Source organism: Saccopteryx leptura, chromosome 6, assembly GCF_036850995.1.
Source record: "Saccopteryx leptura isolate mSacLep1 chromosome 6, mSacLep1_pri_phased_curated, whole genome shotgun sequence".
Classification (NCBI taxonomy): Eukaryota; Metazoa; Chordata; class Mammalia; order Chiroptera; family Emballonuridae; genus Saccopteryx; species Saccopteryx leptura.
In genome coordinates this window covers 161,538,822-161,561,602 of record NC_089508.1, presented here as the reverse complement: position 1 = coordinate 161,561,602, position 22,781 = coordinate 161,538,822, and the positions used below count along the sequence as shown (strand labels likewise).

The 22,781-nt window shown below is 37.6% G+C and overlaps 1 protein-coding gene across 6 annotated transcripts in view; it reads right to left on the bottom strand.

The window, feature by feature from the left end:
- The window catches only part of MATR3 (matrin 3), a 36,785-nt gene that overhangs the window by 6,652 nt on the left and 7,352 nt on the right, over window positions 1-22,781 (bottom strand). For 4 of the 6 annotated variants that reach the window (XM_066344763.1, XM_066344762.1, XM_066344764.1 and 1 more), the window contains exons 2-12: window positions 15,948-17,034; window positions 11,097-11,158; window positions 10,122-10,163; window positions 9,695-9,807; window positions 9,152-9,204; window positions 8,374-8,499; window positions 6,695-6,820; window positions 6,332-6,499; window positions 5,497-5,628; window positions 3,647-3,690; window positions 3,196-3,562 (exon numbers count right to left, since the gene is read on the bottom strand). In XM_066344763.1, coding sequence (XP_066200860.1) covers window positions 3,196-3,562; window positions 3,647-3,690; window positions 5,497-5,628; window positions 6,332-6,499; window positions 6,695-6,820; window positions 8,374-8,499; window positions 9,152-9,204; window positions 9,695-9,807; window positions 10,122-10,163; window positions 11,097-11,158; window positions 15,948-16,859 — 2,145 coding nt within the window. In that variant the 5' untranslated portion in view covers window positions 16,860-17,034. The remainder of the gene's footprint in view (window positions 1-3,195; window positions 3,563-3,646; window positions 3,691-5,496; window positions 5,629-6,331; window positions 6,500-6,694; window positions 6,821-8,373; window positions 8,500-9,151; window positions 9,205-9,694; window positions 9,808-10,121; window positions 10,164-11,096; window positions 11,159-15,947; window positions 17,035-22,781) is intronic. The other 2 variants (XM_066344767.1, XM_066344766.1) reach the window with 1 other exon arrangement.

Below are 22,781 nucleotides of genomic sequence, written 5' to 3'. Positions count from 1 at the left end.
ATGGAGAAGCAGATGGGCACTTCTCCTGTGTGCCCTGGCCGGGAATCAAACCCGGGGCTCCTGCACACCAGGCCAACGCTCTACCACTGAGCAAACCGGCCAGGGCAAAACTAAGCTTATTTTAAAACTAAGTAATGGGCCCTGGCCGGTTGGCTCAGCGGTAGAGCGTCGGCCTGGCGTGCAGGGGACCAGGGTTCGATTCCCGGCCAGGGCACATAGGAGAAGCGCCCATTTGCTTCTCCACCCCCACCCCCTCCTTCCTCTCTGTCTCTCTCTTCCCCTCCCGCAGCCAAGGCTCCATTGGAGCAAAGATGGCCTGGGCGCCGGGGATGGCTCCTTGGCCTCTGCCCCAGGCGCTAGAGTGGCTCTGGTCGCGGCAGGGCGACGCCCCAGAGGGGCAGAGCGTCGCCCATGGGCGTGCCGGGTGGATCCCGGTCGGGCACATGCGGGAGTCTGTCTGACTGTCTCTCCCTGTTTCCAGCTTCAGAAAAGTACAAAAAAAAAAAAAAAAACCCCCCAAAAAACAACTAAGTAATGGAAACTTTGCTTTGCATGGCCTGACCAGGTGATGGCACAGTGGATAGAGCATGACCCTGGGATACTGGGGACCCTGGTTCAAAACTCCATGGTCACTGGCTTGAACCCCCAGCTCAAGGCACAAATGAGAAAGCAATCAATAACCAACTAAATGTCGCAACTACAAGTAAATGCTTCTCAACTCTCTACCTTCCTGTGTGTCTGTCCCTGTCTCTCTCTCTCTCTCTCTCACTTTAGGAAAAAAGTCTTGCACAAAAAGCAGAAAATAAATGGTATGAAAACACTCATATTCTACACTTCCTGAGATTTATACTCCTAGGGAATATATTTTTAAAAATTAGTTATAAACTGAATGATACCCTTTGGAAGACAGTATCTTATGATAAAACTGTTGTTTAAATATCCACTCTAAAATTGTAGTGGTTAAGAAATCAGGCTCTGGAGCATGACTGCCTAGGTTTAAATTTTGACTTGGCCATTCAGAAGCAGTATGACCATGGGCAATTTATGGAACTTCTCCATGCCTCAATTTCCTCATTCATAAAATAAGGCATCTATTGCATATGGTTACTGTAAGGATTAACATACATAAAGAACTCAGAATCTTATAGCATGTAGGCCTGACCAGGTGGTGGCGCAGTGGATAGAGGGTCAGACTGGGATGTGGAGGATCCAGGTTTGAGACCCCGAGGTCGCCAACTTGAGCACGGGCTCATCTGGTTTGAGCAAAGCTCACCAGCTTGGACCCAAGGTCGCTGGCTCGAGCAACAGGTTACTCGGTCTGCTGTAGCCCCATGGTCAAGGCACATATGAGAAAGCAATCAATGAACAACTAAGGTGTCGCAACGAAAAACTAATAATTGATGCTTCTCATCTCAATCCCTTCCTCTCTCTCTCAGTTAAAAAAAAAAATTTTATAGTATGTAGTAAATGCTCAATAATAACAAGCTCTTTAAGAATCTGGAGGTAAAAATCAATTCTCTAATAGCTGAATATTGTTTATAAGAAATAAAACAGAATTACAGAATCTCACTGCAGGCTGTGGTTGGTTAGCTCAATTGGTTAGCATCATCCCAAAACACCAAGGTTGTAGGTTCAATCCCTGGTCAGGGCACATACAGAAAGCAACCAATGAATGCACAACTAAGTAGAAGAGTAAGTGAATGCTTCTCTCCCTTTCACTCTCTTTAAAAGCAAATAATAATAATTTAAAAAACTTATTTCAAGAGCCATTTAACATAAGGAGAATCAAAAGCATTTTAATACTCTACCCCTTAATGCAGCTGGTTAGTATATACCACAGGTCTTTGGTTTACTGTTCTTTTTATCACGTATTTTTATATTCATATTTATTTGCTATGCTCTTATTTGTAACATGTTCTAAGAAAAATATATATATTTATTTTTTGTATTTTTCTAAAGTTGGAAACGGGGAGGCAATCAGACAGACTCCGGCATGCGCCCGACCGGGATCCACCAGGCATGCCCACCAGGGGGCGTCGCTCTGTTGCAACCAGAGCCATTCTAGCACCTGAGGCAGAGGCCATGGAGCTATCCTCAGCACCTGGGCCAACTTTGCTCCAATGGAGCCTTGGCTGGGGGAGGGGAAGAGAGAGACAGAGAGGAAGAAGAGGGGGAGGGGTAGAGAAGCAGATGGGCTCTTCTCCTGTGTGCCCTCGCCAGGAAACGAACCCGGGACTACTACACGCCAGGCCGACGCTCTACCACTGAGCAAACCGGCCAGGGCCTAAGAAAAATATTTTAAAAATTATTGAAGTAGGCCCTGGCCGGTTGGCTCAGTGGTAGAGCGTCGGCCTGGCGTGCGGGGGTCCCGGGTTCGATTCCCAGCCAGGGCACATAGGAGAAGCGCCCATTTGCTTCTCCACCCCCTCCCCTCCTTCCTCTCTGTATCTCTCTTCCCCTCTCGCAGCCAAGGCTCCATTGGAGCAAAGATGGCCCGGGCGATGGGGATAGCTCCTTGGCCTCTGCCCCAGGCGCTAGAGTGGCTCTGGTCGCGGCAGGGCGACGCCCCGGAGGGGCATAGCATCGCCCCCTGGTGGGCAGAGCTTCGGCCCTGGTGGGCGTGCCGGGTGGATCCCGGTCGGGCGCATGCGGGAGTCTGTCTGACTGTCTCTCCCCGTTTCCAGCTTCAGAAAAATACAAAAATACAAAAAAAAAAAAAAAAAAAATTATTGAAGTATCTGATGAAGCTTATGTTTCTCAAAATAGACAAACAAAAAAACCAAACAAGTTTTCAAGGTCAACAATTTTTGAATGAGTGGGAAAATGTTTCAAGTATCTTTGGTTGGCTAACTTATTGCAAGTGCAAACTCCACCCCATCCTTTAAAAAACAAGCCAAACTACAGCTGCTGGCAAGTACTTAACACACTACCACAACAATATAGAAGCATACATAGCTGTCTTTCTCCTTCTATTACTAAAAAGTTCTCGAGTATTGGCATTTTTTGGCAACTAAAAGGTCTTGTTTAATCTATTTATTGCAGAGTTTAGACTTAAAAAAGTTTATATTATAGTTCATATCTAATATTTTCTTATATAAATGACCACTTCTCTTTGACCTTGCTAGAGTAGATAATTTGAACATTTACCTGTTCTAGTTTTCTATTAAAACAAGTCAATGTACAATCTTCCTTTACCTTTTTGAGTTTTTTCTTTGTAGCTGCAGCACTCGCATCTTTTTTCACAGCTTTGTCTGAAGGTTCCTTTTTTCCATCAGAAGTCACATCACCTAAATTAGCAAGGTCTGTCTCATCTCCTACTGAACTGCCACTTTCTAGCAGTGCTGCTGCTTCTTCTTCATCTACAAGTAGCTCATCTTCAGATTCAAGAAGCATGCTAGGTTCTTGTTCTGCCTGGTCATCTTTTGTATCTTTTTCACCATCTTCACCTGACTTTTCTTCTTGCTCTTTTCCTTCAGTTGTACTTTCAGTCTTCTGGGAACCATCAGTTTTGGATTTCTTATCACCTGGAGATTCTTTGCCATCTGGAGAATAAGATCTTTTTCTGAAATCAATAGATACTTCAATTAATTCTGAGCTGGAAAACAAGTTTACTATACACACAGACACACACAGATAATGAAATTACCGGGATTTATCTTTTCTCAGTAAGTCAATGCCTCTGTTAGGAATCTAAAAGACAAAATTTTGCGTTAAATAAATGAATGAAAATATTCATCTGCAGTATAATTATCCAATTTAATAATTGATGACCATCCTTCATATAATCAACTAAGCTTATACAATCCCTACAGACATACCTAGAATCTAAGCTACCTACAGTCAGCAGTTCATTACAATCGACATTTCAATAAAGCAGTGGATAATAAACATCTTTGGCAGAACTCTTGTTTAAAAAGAATCTAAAATACAACAGCCTAATCAGGCAGTGACACAGTCAATAGTCAGCCTGGGGTTCTGAGGATCCAGGTTTGAAACCGAGATCATGGACTTGAGCGTGGAATCCTAAACATGACCCCATGGTTGCTTCTTGAATCCCAAGGTCTCTGGCTTGACTGGAGCCCCCTGGTCAAGGCACATGAGAAAGCAATCAGTGAATAACTAAGGTGCTGTAACTATAAGCTGGTGCTTCTCATTTTTCTCCTTTCCTGTCTCTCTCCCTTTCTGTGTGTCTCTCACACACATAAACACACAAAAGCAATAAAAAGTGCTTTTATAGAACAGATAAAAAATTGCTGCTACTGAAGAAGACTGGAAAAAGAAGAGATTGCTATTTTAATAACTAAACACTATACTCTTTTACCCCATTATTTAAAAAAAAAAAATTTATTCATTGATTTTAGACAGAGGAGTGAGAGAGCAGGAGAGAGAAATGTGGAACAGAGCGGGAAGCATCAAGTCATAGCAGTTGCTTCTTGTGACTTGAACAGGCAAGTCCAGGGTTTAGAACCAGCAACATTAGCATTCTAGGTAGATACTTTATCCACTGTGCCACCACAGGTCAGGCGACCCTATATTCTATTTTTTCCCATTTAAGACAATAAATAGTGAGATAGGCTCCTGCAGGCGCCCAGACTGGAATCCACCCAGCAATCCCCATTTGGGGCTGATGCTTGAACCAATTGAGCAATTGGCTGTAGGAGGGGAAGAGGGAGAAAGAGGGAGAGAAGCAGATGGTTGCCTCTCCTGTGTGCCCTGACCGGAAATCAAACTTGGGATGTCCATATGCCAGGCAGAGAGACACTCCAGCACGTGCCCAACTGGGATCCACCCGGCATGACCATTAGGGAGAGATGCTCTGCCCATCTGGGGCATTGCTTCATTGCAACCAGAGCCATTCTAGTGCTTGAGGTGGAGGCCATGGAGCCATCCTCAGCGCCTGGGCCAACTTTGCTCCAATGGAGCCTTGGCTGTGGGAGGGGAAGAGAGAGAGAGAGAAAGAAGAGGGGGGAGGGTAGAGAAACAGATGGGCACTTCTTTGTGCCCTGGCCGGGAATCGAACCAGGGATTCCACACGCCAGACCGACGCTCTACCAACGAGTCAACTGGCCAGAGCTCCCTATAGTCTTTTTTTTTTCTTTCATTTTTCCAAAGCTGGAAACGGGAGGCAGTCAGACAGACTCCCGCATGCGCCTGACCAGGATCCACCCGGCATGCCCACCAGGGGGCGATGTTCTGCCCCTCTGGGGCGTTGCTCTGTTGCATCCAGAGCCATTCTAGCGCCTGAGGCAGAGGCCACAGAGCCATCCTCAGCGCCCAGGCAAACTTTGCTCCAGTGGAGCCTCGGCTGCGGGAGGGGAAGAGAGAGACAGAGAGGAAGGAGAGGGGGAGGGGTGGAGAAGCAGATGGGCGCTTCTCCTGTGTGCCCTGGCCGGGAATCGAACCCGGGACTCCTGCACACCAGGCCGACGCTCTACCCCTGAGCCAACTGGCCAGGGCCCCTATATTCTTAATGACAACAAATCAAGTACTACATACCCTTAGTACCAATTTTTTATATTTTTCAGACAGGTCAACTTTCACACATCTCCCCTGAAACCAAAGGGCCTTTTTCAAACAGTGGTCAACCATTGCCATTGCATCTTCTCTGGTCTCCATCTCAATAAAGGCCTTAAAAAAATTAGAAAACATTATTTTTCACAGAATTGTATAAGAACTCTATTGTTTTATTGTTTTTTTTATTTGCTTCTTAGGATAATTTAATCTTTAAGCACATAAACACTGGTATGTTAAAAGTCACCCAATAAAGTAAAGACAACTTGTCAAAACTACAAAGTAGTACCAAGTATTAAACCACTTATATGCAGACTTTCTGCAAAAAAATCATTCAATAAGTTTAGAAGATATTACTCAAAATACTGAGAAAACAAAAAATCAGCAATCTGAAAGGATATAAACTCAGAATAAAGTATCAGATGGTATACCAATAAATAGTTGAACAAATAAACTAATTGAATTTTTAAAAATCATATAAAATGTGGAAAAACAGCATAACCCCAGTTGATGTTAAAAATAAATAAATAAAAGTGTGTGTGAGAGTGGGAAAATACCTATAGACACACAGCAGGAAGATTTTTGGAAGCAAACCCTGGAAACAAATACTGTTACTAGCCTGAGCAAAAGAGAGCTTTACTTTCCACTTGCCATCTACTACAATGTGGAAAAAAAACATTTTATCATTGTTTGGCTACAAAAATTGATCTATGAGAAGATAAAAGAAAATTACTTCCCCTTGCTTTCTATACTGAAAATATTTTTAAAAATTAGGCACTTTAAGAAATAATCATTTCCCAGACCTTTATACATATATTACCTGACTTTTCATCCTCATCAGTATATAATTCTTTATTTTCCCATAAGGTTCAGCAAGTTTAAGGACAGCACTGTCAGAATAGCCAGAATGAGGTAAGTTGCTGAGATGTATCACTCGTCCAACCTCCTGCTTCTGATCAAATTTCTGGTCTGGTTTCCCTTCAGGTTTCTTTAATTTAATAAACAGAAAAGGAAAGGACATGTCAAATGTTGGTAGATACACTATGATTATGAGTTAATAGTTAATATTATCCTAGTTATCAGCAGCTAAATTAGCAAAAGTTAACTTTAAAGTAGCCAAAGTTAATAATTAAAACAATGTATTAAATGATTGGTAATACAAATCAGAAAAACTAGATGTTACCTTTATTCTTTTATACTTCTGGGATAAATGAACTCTCACTGGCTTGCCAAATACTAATGCTGGTGTAGTTGTATAATAATCCACTGCAGCCTGAGCATCTTCTGTGGTTGCCATTTCAATAAATGCCTGAAATTGCACACATACACACAAAAATTATTACGAACATTGTTCAGTCTTTCATATTTAATCAGAAATATTTTCAAGAATCTAAATGCAGAAAAACCTACGTTGCTAATTTGACATTTTTTTTTGTTTTTTTATTTTTCTGAAGCTGGAAACAGGGAGAGACAGTCAGACAGACTCCCACATGCGCCCGACCGGGATCCACCCCGCACGCCCACCAGGGGCGATGCTCTGCCCACCCCGGGGCGCAATGCTCTGCCCACCCCGGGGCGCGATGCTCTGCCCCTCCGGGGCGTTGCTCTGCCGCGACCAGAGCCATTCTAGCGCCTGGGGCAGAGGCCAAGGAGCCATCCCCAGCGCCCGGGCCATCTTTGCTCCAATGGGGCCTTGGCTGCAGGAGGGGAAGAGAGAGACAGAGAGGAAGGGGGGGATGGAGAAGCAAATGGGCGCTTCTCCTATGTGCCCTGGCTGGGAATCGAACCCGGGTCCCCCGCACGCCAGGCCGACGCTCTACCGCTGAGCCAACCGGCCAGGGCCTAATTTGGCATTTTTTAAAAAGTCATCTCAGCCTGACCAGGCGATGGCGCAGTGGATAGAGCGTCGGACTGGGATGTGGAAGATCCAGGTTCGAGACCTGGAGGTCTCCAGCTTGAGCGCGGGCTCATCTGGCTTGAGCAATAAGCTCACCAGCTTGGACCCAAGGTCACTGGCTCAATCAAAGGATTACTCGGTCTGCTGAAGGCCCGTGGTCAAGGCACATATGAGAAAGCAATCAATGAACAACTAATGTGTCGCAACAAAAAACTGATAATTGATGCTTCTCATCTCTCTCCATTCCTGACTGTCCCTATCTATCCCTCTCTCTGGCTCACTCTCTATCCCTGTAAAAAAAAAAAAAAATCTCAAATTTTATCGTCATGTTACTAAAACTATCACTCATAGCTACTCGACTTGAAATAATGATTTGGAATGATTTTGGTAAAAGTTTAAAATGACTTTCCAAAGGATTATCCTCTTACAGTAGTTTAATAATGACAATTTACTGCTTAAGAATAAAAATTTATAAACTTACTAATTATCTGTTAGTACTAGAAGCAATTCCTTTAAGAAGGTTTCATTGTAATATAAATGATAAACTCTTGTTTATACTAATTATCCTATGGCAAAAATGGTGCCTGCCCTGACTGGGTTGGTTAAGAGCTTCAAGCCAATAACAAGATTGTGGGTTCGATGCCCAGCCAGGACACATACAAGAATCAACGAATAAATGCATAAATGGGTGGAACAACAAATCTTTGTCTCTTTCCCTCCCACTCATACCCCCAAAATCAATTTTTAAAAAATGGTTCTGTTATATGTCATTTCACTTAAAGAACCTATTGACATCAAGACTTACTGTATTAACATACTTCAACTATTGGCTTTCTCCTCTACTTCATTCTATATTGATGATTTATGATTACAATGAGTTCTTTTTCTAATACAAAACCGTGTAATCTCCTTAGGAAATATATATATTAGTGATGAATAAATATTATACTTATTTCAACTCATACCTCATTAATTTTATTTAAAATCAAATGATTTGAAATGACTCCAAATGGTTCCACCAGCTGTAATAATTGGTATCTCAAGTTTTTCCCTCGCTGAAAATCCATGATGTGAACAACTCGGCTAGTTTCCTATCCATTGGCCCGGGGGGAGGAAAAAAATAAATCAAGTAACTCTCTCTTTAAAGTCAATAAGTCTCTTTAAGAACAATATGAAACAGCTATGCATTACAAATTTTATAGTCTAATGTTAACCAGACATTTTAAATATTTAAAATAAAAACTACTAACATTCTAGTGAATCTAAAAACTATACAGGAAGCCCTGGCCAGATAGCTGAGTTGGTTAGTGTTCACAGCCCGGGCAGAGGAACAGATTGATGTTCCTGTATTCTCTCTAAAATCAATTAATAAGTAAATAAACAAACAAATAAACAAAAACCTCACAAATAAACCTACACAGGAAATCAAGTGTCAGTGGGGTAAGACAGACCTCCAAGTTTCAGAAAACAGTCTCTGCATTACTTTTTCAACTGAATGCTGTTGTGCATTCTTGACAGCAAAGTTCTCAACACCCTGGATCAAGGTGTGATTTCTGAACTACAAGCATATGAAAACTAAAAGTTTTAAATTTATCAAAGTCATAGAAAAGCGTGATGGCTTTTAAACTTTAGTAGTTTTCTGATAATAAGGACTATGACACAGATTCAATTAGCAAGAACTTAAGTCAAATAACATTCATAAAACAGCCAATACAGTAAAAGCAAGTGATGTGTTACACTGACCACTCTGCCTTTTTGCATGTGTCTTGGTCCTTGCAGGTTCCCATTTCCAGCACCTTTATGGGGAAAAAGTATTTTTTTTCAGTTGCATAATACATATATTGCCATAATAGGCCATTTCAATTGAAAAATGAACTTTAAAACACTAAAAGGATATTATAAATATTGTAAGAGTGCCACGTCTTTTAATGCAATGTTATTTTTGAATAACAGTTTAATAAGCTTTCTTTTGCCCATATTATTATTTATTTTAATGGTAAAAGCTCTTAAAACCTGACTGGTGGTGGTGCAGTGGGTAGAGCATCGACCTTGGACACTGGGGTTCGGTTTGAAACCTCAAGGTTGCTGGCTTGAGAGAAGGCTCACCAGCTTGAGGGTGGGATCATTAGTTCAGCTAGAGCCCCCATCTCATTTTCCCGCAATCAATGAACTGAAGTGTAGCAACTATGAGTTGATACTTATTATCTCTTCCCTTAAAAAAATAAACAAAAAGCAAACAAACTACCAAAAGCTCTTAGGAAACGGTAACATGAGTTTTTTAATCACCCAGATTTCCTCTTGGTCCAACTGCTGGTCCCCCAAGATGAAATGAGGGAGGTGGAGGCCCCAGAATTCCTGGTGCTGGGTTTGTAGATTGCTGCAACATGAATGGATCACCCCTAGTAATGCAAAGACATAAAATATAAGACTCACAATAATGACATCCATGAGAAATAATATTTATTATTAAAACACCCCTTGTCTAACTATGACTCTAATCTTTGCGAGCATTTATGTGTAAAGCAGCTAGAAGGAAATCTTAATAGTAATACAATGAAAATTACTACATAAAATGGTTTTTAAAAATTCTTTCACCCACAGTGCTTTTGCTCTCATATTCAATAAAAAAAATTTAGAAGATATTTTGAAAGTTTAACCTGAATTCCTTATATTGATCTCCTTTACAAACAATAGCATAAAAATTTTAACTTACATTGTGTGTCCTGTATCATTGTCAGGATTCCATTCTGGGTAGCTTTAAAAAGACCAGAAAATTAACTTTAAAATAAAACTGTCCTTTTCACAAAGTAGCCTTGTTTGGCCCTTAAAATAGAGATAATTATTAGTAAAGTTATATGAAAGACTGTTAGAAATATTATGGTTTAAAACATGTTAAATATAGAAATTTCCCAAAGAAAAATTTCAAAACTCCTAATCCAAATGAATGAAAATAAACAAGTTCTGCACTGAAAATGTAAGTAATCTAATGCTGAAATTAAAAATTTCCCATATTTGTTGTCTTAATAGAAAAAGTGTTGCATGAAGATGAAAATATGGACTTGTATATTCAATAATTTTGGAGCATGTATTACTATTGCTGAAAATACTGTATGGCCTGACCAGGTAGTGGTCCAGTGGATAGAGCGTCCACCTGGGATGCTGAGAACCCAAGTTCAAAACCCCAAGGTCGCCAGTTTAAATGTGGAATCAGATACGAGCCCAAAGGTCGCTGGTTTGTGCAAGGGGTCACTGGCTCAGTTAGAGGCCCCCCAACCCCCATCAAGGCACGTATTAGAAAGCAATCAATGAACAACTAAGATGCTGAAACTACAAACTGATGCTTCTCATCTCTCTCCCTTCCTGTCTCTATTGCCAAAAACAACCCTCTATGTATCAAAAGCTACCTTTTAAGTCTATTAAAAAATTCTTTCAATTTGTATAAAAAGAGCATTTATTTACATTTATCCTAGAAATAATATTAAGTAACAAAGTACCACTATTACTGCATCTAACATTCCATTAAGATCCCAGATCTAAACATTTTACTAATTAGTATTGCCTGGACAGTATCAACTACACAATCGTAATAATGTGGATATTACAAAGAAATGATGAACTCCCAAAAACCAATCAATGGCTGTTTCTGAATCACGATTAAGGATGCTTTAAAGGTATTTCAAACTCCTACATTTCAAGAAGAAGCTGGCATCGACGACTGTGACTTGCTCCATTGATATGTTGACTCCACTCCTGCAGCAAAGTAAATTAGTAGAATTAACAAAAATAAAGCTAAAATATTTTTGTTTGAACCGTTCAACCTCTAGAATGTTAATCTATATGCAATATCTATTATAGGCTGTATAAACACCTGCACATTCACTAATCACACTGAATTTAATTTAAAACCATTTATCCGAATCCTTGTATCTTGATCCTGCCCTCAAATACGCCATGCACATTCTTGGAAAAACTGGATAATTTGGTTAACATACTAACAGACCTGACAGAAAAAAGATAAGAGTTAATAAAGATCAAGAATAGTAACTGACCTTGAGGATCAGCTAGGCATATTAATTTCTGCTATAAACCAAATTAAATTATTCATGTCATATATTAGAATTGTTTTTTATAGTACTCTAAATATGACAAAATACCACACTCATATCTACTTTACTAGAAAATATCACTTTAAATGTAAACAATGTTAAAAATATAAGCTTTAATTTCATCCAGCTTTCGAGGTATGATCCAAGTAAACTACAGATATAAAAAAGCTAAGACAGGAATGGCTTTTCTAGAAAATGCTTCACATTTATCCATAAACTAAGTTCCCATTATATTTCCCCAAAATAAAGAAGCAAATTTCAATCAATGCCTGTTTCCAACCTTTAGAGAAGGAAACATTGCATTTGATCAATACCTGCTCCTTTTTGATTATTTTAAATTTAAAGGGATTAACTATTTTATGCAAATAAATTTTTTCTTTAGTGTTTAAAAAATATGTAAGTGATTAACATAAGAAAGAGTTGGGAAAAGTGGGCTCTGCTGCTGTACTGCTTGGGTTCCATTTCCAAGGTGTCATTTACTTGCTAGATGTGAATCCCTGGTACAAGATAAAATTCACTGCGATTCAATATTCTTCTATGGTTTTATGAAAAGTAAATAAAGGTAAACTGCTTAACAGAACATTGCCAGGGGCAAAGACAGTGCTCAAAAAAGGAATGATTATTACATTGCTTATAAAAGCTATCTTGTTTTACAATTTCTTCTTTGTTTTTCTTCTTTTTAAGTAGTACTTTTCACAAATTCCCAAATTAGGCAACAACCTTTGTAACACCCACGTTACCTAGTACAATTATATTTGGAATATAAAACATGGTCAGGCAATGTTTTTAAAAAAGGTCTCACTCAAAGCTGAATTAAAACAAGAAACCAAATAATAAGAGATACCTTTTGGAAAAGCTTTAGAGTTATATTAATAAACGGGATCCTAATTTTAAAAACTGATTTATATTATAAGCTTGCTTACATACATTGCTATGACATAATAAAATTAACTAAAATCCCACGAGAGGACTAAGATGGAATACGTCCAAACAGAAGGAACTTGCGAAGAGCTACCTCTCAAATCTAGATTGTCTTTTGAATATAACGGCTATACAAAGAGATTTTTCCAGCTGGCTCTACAACCAAGTATTTGGGATATAAAAAAATTTTACTTGCAAAGTAACAGACCATTGACTTATTGGAGGCCACTTTTAAAAAGGCTGTAAGAGGCGCCACGGGTAAAGTTCACAAAATTCAGAAGAAGGATTAAACAAATTTAGAATTTTCTGAACTAAAAATATTCTCAGATTTTATTTATAAAATACTTGAAAAGTAGTGCGTTGGGAGAGGAGTAAATTATACTGTTAAGGCATGCTTCTAAATCATAGGAGATGGAAAGGATAGCTCATCTAGTTGCACAGAAATTATTTATATCCAATTTCCCATTCCCTTTAAAAGTTCAAACTAATACTAAGTGTGGTAGATCTTTCAAAGTACTACAAGGAAGGCCAAGATGAAAGAACCAGTTGTAAACCTCCCAAGCCCACCCATTACTAATCTGCACTACCACATCTGATCTTTTCCTGTTTAGTTTAAAGTGAGGATAGGATTAAGAGTCAAAGGGTTTTTAAAAAACCTATATCCTTGGATTCTACATTGAGGCCACTCTTACATCAGATTGATAAAGACTAAGGATTCACTTTTTGAATTCAGAAGTTCTGTAGGAAAACTAAGTTATACAAAGAAAGGATAATTTGGAGAAGCACTTCTGGAATGGCAGAATAAAGAACATAAGGTCTCCTAGAGCAATACTAAAAGGAAATAAATGAACTCAAGTGACAAGACAGTAAAAGGGCAGTTTCCTTTAAGTAAAAGGAATTTGAGGTTGTGTAGAAAAGCAACTTGACGTTCTAAAATGACCTAAAAAGAAAGAAAAGCAACACCATCACTGAAAGTCACTTAAAATATCAAAAATAATGATGACAAATTAGACGATGTTTCTTTCACCAAGTTTCTTACTTCACATTAAGAAGTTTTGATCATGTCCGTTATTTAATGTTACCAATAAGTGAAAAGAACAGATTTTCCAAGTTATGCAGCAATACCAGAGTGCAGGATTAAATGTTTAAAATTTTTTTCATCATCTACTTTCACCACAGAAATTTTCTCTAAAGTCATTGTTTCTAAACCAGCTATCAAATGAGTAAAAACCACTGCTAAATGTATTTAATTATTTTTTTTTAATAATGCAGGTACCCAGGAAAACATCAGCTATGTTAAAAAAAACTTGAATACCTTGAGAATTCCACTTCTTAAAATTGGTCCAATTTACAAATACAAAATTTGTAAATCAAACAAGCAAAGAACCTCTAAACTAGTTCTTAAATATTCCCAGTATTGTGGCAGAACTCCCAAAACTAGCTAAGGCCTAAGCATGTTTACATGTTAAAAGTACCTCTTGCACTAAAGTTAGGGTATCTTAGTCTTGAATCCAAAATTTCACTAAGTATCTTAAACCTGTTCTTTTTTAATTTAGACTCATTTACTGTAATTTATTAATGTCATTGCTCAGGAACAAAAAGGCAGCAAAATTTGGAGAAAAAAATAATCATATATATATGATTCAAATCCTCCCCTGGTTTCCTTTTGTGTTCTTTCACTCAACTGATTTTCTATGTGCAAGCAACAAGGTTAAATTACTGCTCAAAGTCAGAAGACGACTTTTAACAGGTTTTGACTCATGATGATCCACTAACAAAGATTTTAATTCCCTTACAATCACCTTCATTTGAGACACTGTACCTAGTGATTTTCCTTGGAATTGAGAGATCCTAGTTGAAAATATCAGTCAATATTGCCATTACTGCAAATAGGCAAGTAAAAAAAAGCATTTTGTGTCACCAAATTTAACTGATCTTTTCATTAAATCAACTTCCATCAGACACAGAACTTGAAGTTCAGCACTGAATAAAAACTAAATTCCATGATATACTTAGTATTACCCAACAAATTTGAAGATAGCATCAAAAACACCTACCAAACAAAATTTCCTTTTTTTTTTTTTAAGTTTTGGGCTCTATGTCTTAAATAAAAATTAATCTATGAAATTAAATTTAGCATTTAATGTTAATTTATTTTGGTAGGGAATAAAAATAACATTCCTTGTTTGATTACTTAAACTATACATTAATTCAAGGTTTTTGCAATAGGTATATACTAAGAATTATTTTTAAAACATTTTTTGAGCACTCTAAATTTAACAGGTCTCGTCTTAATTATCTGAGACAAAAATATCAAGATCTACAGCGTATTAAAAACAAAATCTCTAATAATCTTATTTAGTTTACTCAAAAATTAACTCACTAAAAAATGCATTTTAAGGGACTAGCTGTGAAAAGAAAATGACCTTTCTGGATGTTACTGTAAATGAAAAGCCCCCTGTAACAGTAACCATCAATTTCATGGCAGCAACATGTTCCAGTTAAACAGAATTAACTATATACAGCACATCAGGAAAACCAGATGGTCACAGATTATAATTAAGCTAGTAAGAGTGCTATAATGTTGACTTTAAGTCAACTGCACTGTATACAGGGGGGAAAAAATCAGAGAATGAGTAAAATTGAAACGTTGAAAGAGAAAGAACATTTAAAAGGGCATTTTGAAAAAGTTCTCATTTTGCCAGATGTGATAATTAAAGCAAAGGAGAATTCGACATATTTTTTTTTCCCCTCAAATGACTATAGCAGAAGTCTAAGCCTAAGTCAGAAAAAGAATATGTTTATCAGGAACACAGAGCAGGATACTGCAGTAATTGATTTTTCCAAGTCTCTAAAGGTATAGATGCAATATGGGATAATAAAAAGTGAGTTTTGAAGTATGTTTAAGAAAGTTGTGGAAAAGCAGAAAAAAAATGATGAAAAATTTCAGTCACAGTATGAGAATTTGCGTTAAGGGAAATTAAAAAAGGAAGAATGAACTAATCTAAAATATGAAACATACTGAAACAAACACCAGGGCTCTACATTAACTCTTTCCCTGTAGCCACAGATAAGGAAAAAAAGAGAATTGTTCAAGAATCCATCTTTACTACATACAAATCAACAATCAAGACAGATGGAAAGCTAAAATCTAGCATCCTGAATGGCAGAGCACATTGACTGCATAAAAAATACTTAAAACAATTCAACAAAGCAGACAAAAAACTGCTTAAATATGATTAAGAAGAATATACTGATGCCAAAAACCAACAAGATAATCCCAATGGATGACAGCTTTGTGGCCAGAAGTAATCTAGGCAGATTGTATTAATGTAAAGCCCTGGTTTATGCTCAAAAAACAATTACCTTCCAAATAAAGTATACTCAAAAGTATAAAATTCTTGATCAACTCAGTGTCACCAGACTATAGAATTAGAATAAAAGATATAGGTAAATACAGAATAGACACTACAATGTAAAAGAAATTAGAAGCATCTGTTGCATTAACTCACCTTATTAGAATGAACTGGCAAATCACATATAGAGCACAGATGGGGATAACCCTTCGGTAAGAGTCCATGGAAGTCTTCAATATTGCTACTTGGAGGAGCGCCCCTCTTTTTCTCAAAGAGAGATCTCTCTTGTAAGGGGCCAGGACCACGTCCCATTCTCTCATACTCACTGTCAAATTTATGATAGTTATGCGAGGTCTCACCAAAAAAAGAATCATCCCTACACCTTTCTCCATCTCTCAATCTGTCATCTTCATAATCCATTCTGTCATAATAACCAGATTCTTGAGAACGACTTCCATGGTCATAATCAAGCACTGGGTTGAGACTGGGACCACGATCATCAAAACTATCTCTTCTAAAGTGCCTTTTTTCTTCCCAATCATCCCTAGGTACTCTGTATGGTGGCTCCCGTGTAGCAGATCTGCCATCTCTACCATAACTCAATGTAGGGCCTTCTTCAGTTCTCCTCCTTTTAAGTTGTAGAAGGATTTGGGGCAAATTCTCAGGAGTAATCTTGTCCTCTGGATAACGACTCAGTTCATCTAAGTCTCTAGCAGACAGACCAAAGCTGGCCAAAATGTTACTGGCTTGGTCTGCATCTCCACGGTGTTGAGAAGACAAAGGGAGTGGACCTCTACTTCCAATGTTAAATATAGACTGCAAATTATGGGAAGAAGTACTAGCAGAAGACAGTGCACTATGAGCTCCTTGTTGATTCAATGAAGAACTCATTCCAAGATTCATTAAACTAGCAAGGCGTGCAGTACCCTGGTTCATCCTTCCAAGAGATGCTGGCATACTTAAAGACTGGGTAGCAGCAGCAAGAAGGCCTATTCCTGCTGCAGACAGGTCACGCCCATGACCCTGCGTGTCCCTACCGAGAGATGACTGCTGGAATGACTTGGACATTGTAGAACTATCTCTGGTCTAATTTATAGATTAAAAAAAAAAATTTTTAAGATGGCCAAAAAGAAAGCTCAAACTAGAAAACTAGGTTAACTGTGCTTCAAAAAATGGTAACGCCAAGAAAAAGGATCAATAAGGACTGTAGAATCTTCTTCAAGCTGAGAACCAGCAGACAACTCTGTAGAAAAATAAGCAATTTTAGTCATAAATCCCTTTAAGTAGATGCCGTTTTTTAAAGAAAAAAACTTATGCATCATGTTGATTAAAAAAACCACTTAAGATCTCAAACTTACAAGGAATTTATTATATATCTTAAACAGATTCCAGATGTATGCAGAGCCTGCATATAGATATTTAAAAAGTAGTCTTTCATGCTAAAGTTTTAACTATTAAAGGGAATTTCATACTAAATTTAAAAACATTTCAATTGAAGGGTTAGATGTCTGAGGCACATCAAAATTTCAGTAAAAATATAGATGGGTCTTTTCTTTCAGAAGAATAAAAATACACCCTATGATGCTTATGTTCCAGAAGACTAAAAATAAAAAATCAATGTCAACAAGTCAAAGATGAATCAATTGTATTCTGCTTTAGAAAATGAGACCTATTGTAACTATCAGAAAGAACCAAGTAAAACAAGTAAATGAAGTTTAGGTGTCAAGTACCTAGTATAAGATCTAAGACCAAATGCAACAGCAGAGACTTTTATGGAGCAAAATCAATTTGAGGTATAAAGACAGATGTGAAGAAAATTGACTTCCTACAGTTTAAGGATTTATGCACAAATTTACGCCATATAACTAACTGCCTTCTTACTTTCCACCCTATGTCAGGCAGTGATTATTTCATTTCTAATATTATAAGGTAAGAACTAAGCATGGCCAGTATGGAAATAAGAGACTGTCCAAGGAAAAAAAAAACCCAATACAGGAAGTGTACATGATTTAAAGAAATGAAACTCCCCAGGTTAGTATCCATCAACACTCATTTAATGCTCAGGACTTCAGCACCTGTAGAGCTCAAAACAGGAAAAATGAAAACAAGATCTTGCTTGCAGAGATTTCTGGAAAGTTTTCACAAGAATAGCCACAATTACCTGTAAAATTTTAATTCTAAATACGATCACCCAAGATATGTTTCTGGATGAAATTTTCATTTTCTTTCTTAAATCGTTATTTTACCCCAGAAATTGTTATGCAAGAATTTGCAAAGCAATTATGTATGACTCTCATAAAATATTAAATGGTACATACAACAAATGTCCTTGAAACAATTTTTATAATCACAACTACTACAGAAGTTTTAAATCATTTGCTAGAAAATTCTATCTAGAGGCTTTGTTAAATTTTATGTTTGATTATACACCTAAGTATTGATAGTTCAATACATTAAATATTGCCTGGTTTTTACTGTTAAAAACTAGGCAATATTCAATAGTTACAAGTCCATTATGGAACCAATCCCACCAATGATAGAATAAAGCAAGAAAACACTGGACAAATACAGTGGTAGAGGAAATATTTTTAAAAAGGTTATAGGCAGGACATTTTACAAAAAGATGTAAAAAAGTTTAAAAGACACAAATGCTATCAGAGGTGACTGGAATTATACATGTTTTTGCACACCAAGAAAGATGAATTGGAGAAAAGACACCAAAGAAACTAGCTCTGGATGAAACCTACTATATAAACTACTTAGGCATTCAGATAAGATTAATAAAAATAAAGATAAGAGTAAGCGGACTTTGTTGGATGAGTTTGTCTTATAAATGCCATATAGAAATTGTGTAAAAACACTAGTAGAACCTTCTAAATTTCCATGTATACTTTGAGAAAGAGCAAAACTTTTAGAGGGTTTTGCAAAATCGGTATTTCAAAATACCAAGGCTATTATTATTCATTGCATTTTTGCTCTTCATGTTATAGCCAAAGCTTTGCATTATTGAAAAGCCAGTTTTTAAAAACTATTCTTTTTCCCTCTGGGAAATTATACAATAGTATTATGATCATGTATGAAATTTTTAAATCCATCATATTTTAAGAAGAATTTGTCAGATTAAAGATCTCAATTACTTCTTTGTAAAGTACAATGAAAACAATAAATCTGAAAAAAAAAGTTAAGTTAAAAGATAACCTTTAACAAAACAGAAAATGGATGTCAGAAAAAGGGTAAGACAATGTCAACCCCATGACAACTTGTAATTTCATTAAGATTAATCTTAATATTTCTGACTCAGTTTCAACTTAAATACACCCCCACACAAAGATATGAGAGTAATATTATTGAAAAGGTACTAAGTCAGATCTCTGAAACAAACAAAATTCTTAAAATACTTCCATTAGAACAAAGAAACTGAGAGAAATCAGGCACTATTTTTTTCTGATTTTTAAAATTTTTGTTTATTGACTTTAGGTAGATAAAGGAAAAGAGAAACATCGATTTGTTGTTCCACTTATTTATGCATCCATTGGTTGGCTCTAAAAACTGAATTTATTGGGGCACAGGTTCAAATATGAAACTCAATAAAACACCTGCACATTGTATGGAGTGCTCATAGCCCCAAGCAAAGACTCTTTTGTCCCCCCCCCCCCTTTGCCCACTTCCACCTCCACCTCAGCCCCCTACTCCCTTTGGCTATCACCACACTGTGGTCTATGTCTTCTCTGTTTAATCCCTTCACCTTCAATCATCTAGTCCCTCCCTCCTCCAGCTGTCAGTCTCTTTCATGTATCTAAGCCTTTGTTCACTGGTTGATTTTTGTGCCCTGACAGGAGAGCAAACCAGCAAACTTCGCGTATGAGGAGGATACTCTTAACCAACTGATTAGGCTACAACACCACCACTGTTTAAAAAGCTTTTATGAAAACAATTTCTTTAGTACTTTTGGGCAATTGTAAAACAAACCACTTTAAAAGGCTCATATACACAAAGAATTAAAAAATAAAAAAAAACAGGACCCATACATACGCTATCTACAAGAGACACACCTCAAAAAAAGATACACATTGACTGAAAAATAAAAGGTTGGGGGAAAAAATTTCATGCAAATGGAAAAAAAAGGCTCATATAAGTGAGAGCTGCCTACTAAAGTTAGTACAATACTGAGATGCTTACTAAATTACTAAAGATTTTTTATTGATTTTTAAAATTTATTATGTTTACATAGATTCTAGTATTGCCCAGAATGCATCCCCCTTCCCCCAATTACGGAAGATTTTTAAAAGATCAGTTTATTTTATTATAGGTTTGCCCTCCATAATTATAAAATTGCCTTCTCATAATAAAGTTTGAAAATAGCTCCTTAGAGAGAATTCTAAAATGTAATGCCAAAATCTAACTTACCCATTTAAAATCTTTATATAATAAATTCTAAATGCCCATTAGTGCAGAACCTTTCTTATTTTAAAATTGAGAGGCAGGGAGGTGGAGGCAGGGAGGTGGAGGCAGAGACAGACTCCCGCATCCCTCCAGAAAGCCCACTATCAGGAGATGCTCTGCCTGTCTGGGCAGCTACTCAATCAAGCTATTTAGCACCTCAGGCAAGGCCATGGAGCCATCCTTAGCGCCCTGGGCCAGCACCAACTTTGCTTGAAACATTCAAACCATGACTGCGGGAGGAAAAAAAAGAGGTGGTAGTGGGGGGGTGGGGGTGGAGAAGCAGATAGTCGCTTCTCTTGTGTGCCCTAAGAGGAACTGAACCCGGGACTTTCACATGTTGGGCTGACTCTCTACCACTGAAACCTATTAAATTAACCTAGAACTTAACACTAGATTATGACCTAATTGTAAACACTATTAAGTGTTAGCTTCACATTCAACATCTGAGCAAATATTATATGTAGTTAAAATAAGTTTTACTTAATATTCAATGACCCCTCTCCATGAATAGCTAACACAGTCAGAAAGGTCATAGAGAATAGAAGCAAATGGTTGTTCCCTATCTAGATTTCCTCTGTAAAATAAAGATTACTTGTTAGTCCTACTATTCACTCCTTCAGAGGATCGTTTATTTAGCAGGACTACTAAAATAAGCATAGAGACTTTAGTCCTTTAAAAGAGAAGAAAATCTTTAGCCTCTAAATAATTTTTAAATACTGTGTTTTAAAGATACCTATTACCATGCAGATCTTGAGCTATGTCCTTAATTGTGTAAATGACTTCCTTAAAGCAACTAATTTTCAGATAATAGAACCATAAAACTTGTAGATACTAAGGAAAAAACATCTTGTATTTTAATTTTTCATCTCATATAGATACAAGTAGCAGCCAGAAAACTAGTTTCTTATTTTCGCCTTCTGAATAGAAAACACAAAGGCTGCAACAAATATTCCGATTCCCCAAATGTTCTATTGAGGTCAAACATTCTTGTGAAAATATGCCAGATCTGTTGTTTAAGGTGGCAAACAACAATACCAATTCAGTAAAAATGCCCTACCCATCTCACCAATAGATGGCAGGGACAACTCACTATTATTAGCAATTTCAAAGAAGCATCATTTGGCGAGGTAGATGCTTAATTTTTGTCAATCACAAAAAAGCATTGATTCTTGTGGGCCAAACTTTTAAAACAAGCACTTTACTCATTTCCAATTCAAGTACAAGGTTAGGTTAGTTATTTCTTAAAGTTTTCTCACTAATTTTATAATGTTTTTTTTTATAAATTATCAAGTTTCCATTTTAAAACATTATAAATTTTAAATTTATAATGTCAACTCTTTATTAAATATATTTTTAACTTTCCGTTGATGAGAGAGAGAGAAAGAGAGGGAGGAAAGAGAGGCATCAACTCCTTGTTCCACACAATTTTGCTTCTCGTAGTGCCCTGACAGGATGGGGATCAAAAATGCATCCTCGGTGTGCTAGGATGATGTTCTATCTACTTAGCCACTTGGTCAGGGCCCTATTCAACTTTTTATAGAGAGCTTGAGCCACGGTAAAACAGTATACTTTTTAATGTCTATTCTTCAGGGTCATAATTTCATCTCACTATTGCATACCTATGAGTGACTTAAAAGGTTCTTCAAGATAAACTAATTAATTTAAATAGCAAACCCCTTAGGAAATAAAGCCCCAGCTCTTATTAATTTCAGTTTTGTATAAAGCAATACATGCAATACGTGACTCATCACACAATAGAAAAGGTGAAACATAAAATGTAGTGCCAGGAAGTCTGAAAAATATTCTCAAGGGCTTTAAGACTATTGCTCTTAATCCATCTTACAGACTTAGATTCATTTCTGGATTCTTAGACTAAAGATAAGTGTTGCAAAGTGCCTTCAGCTACTAAAATAGAAAACATGTTAATTAGTAGAAGGGATTCTTACTCAGACTTGGAATATTTTTCTTCTTCCAAGCCTACAAATTTTCCCCAGTGATGATTAGACATTAAATATTTTCAGGCTAGGCCTTGGCCGGTTGGCTCAGCGGTAGAGCGTCGGTCTGGCGTGCGGGGGACCTGGTTCGATTCCCGGCCAGGGCACATAGGAGAAGCGCCCATTTGTTTCTCCACCCCCTCCCCTCCTTCCTCTCTGTCTCTCTCTTCCCCTCCCGCAGCCAAGGCTCCATTGGAGCAAAAGATGGCCCGGGCGCTGGGGATGGCTCCTTGGCCTCTGCCCCAGGCGCTGGAGTGGCTCTGGTCACGGCAGAGCGACGCCCCGGAGGGGCAGAGCATCGCCCCCTGGTGGGCAGAGCGTCGCCTCTGGTGGGCGTGCCGGGTGGAGCGCGGGAGTCTGTCTGACTGTCTCTCCCCGTTTCCAGCTTCAGAAAAATACAAAATAAATAAATAAATAAATAAATTAAATAAATATTTTCAGGCTAAAGCAATAAGGAAACTGATTAACAAACCCTTACCACAAGACAGAAAGTTACTCCATTTACCAGACAATTTGACTCTTGATTTAATACGATACTAACTTTGGATAGGAT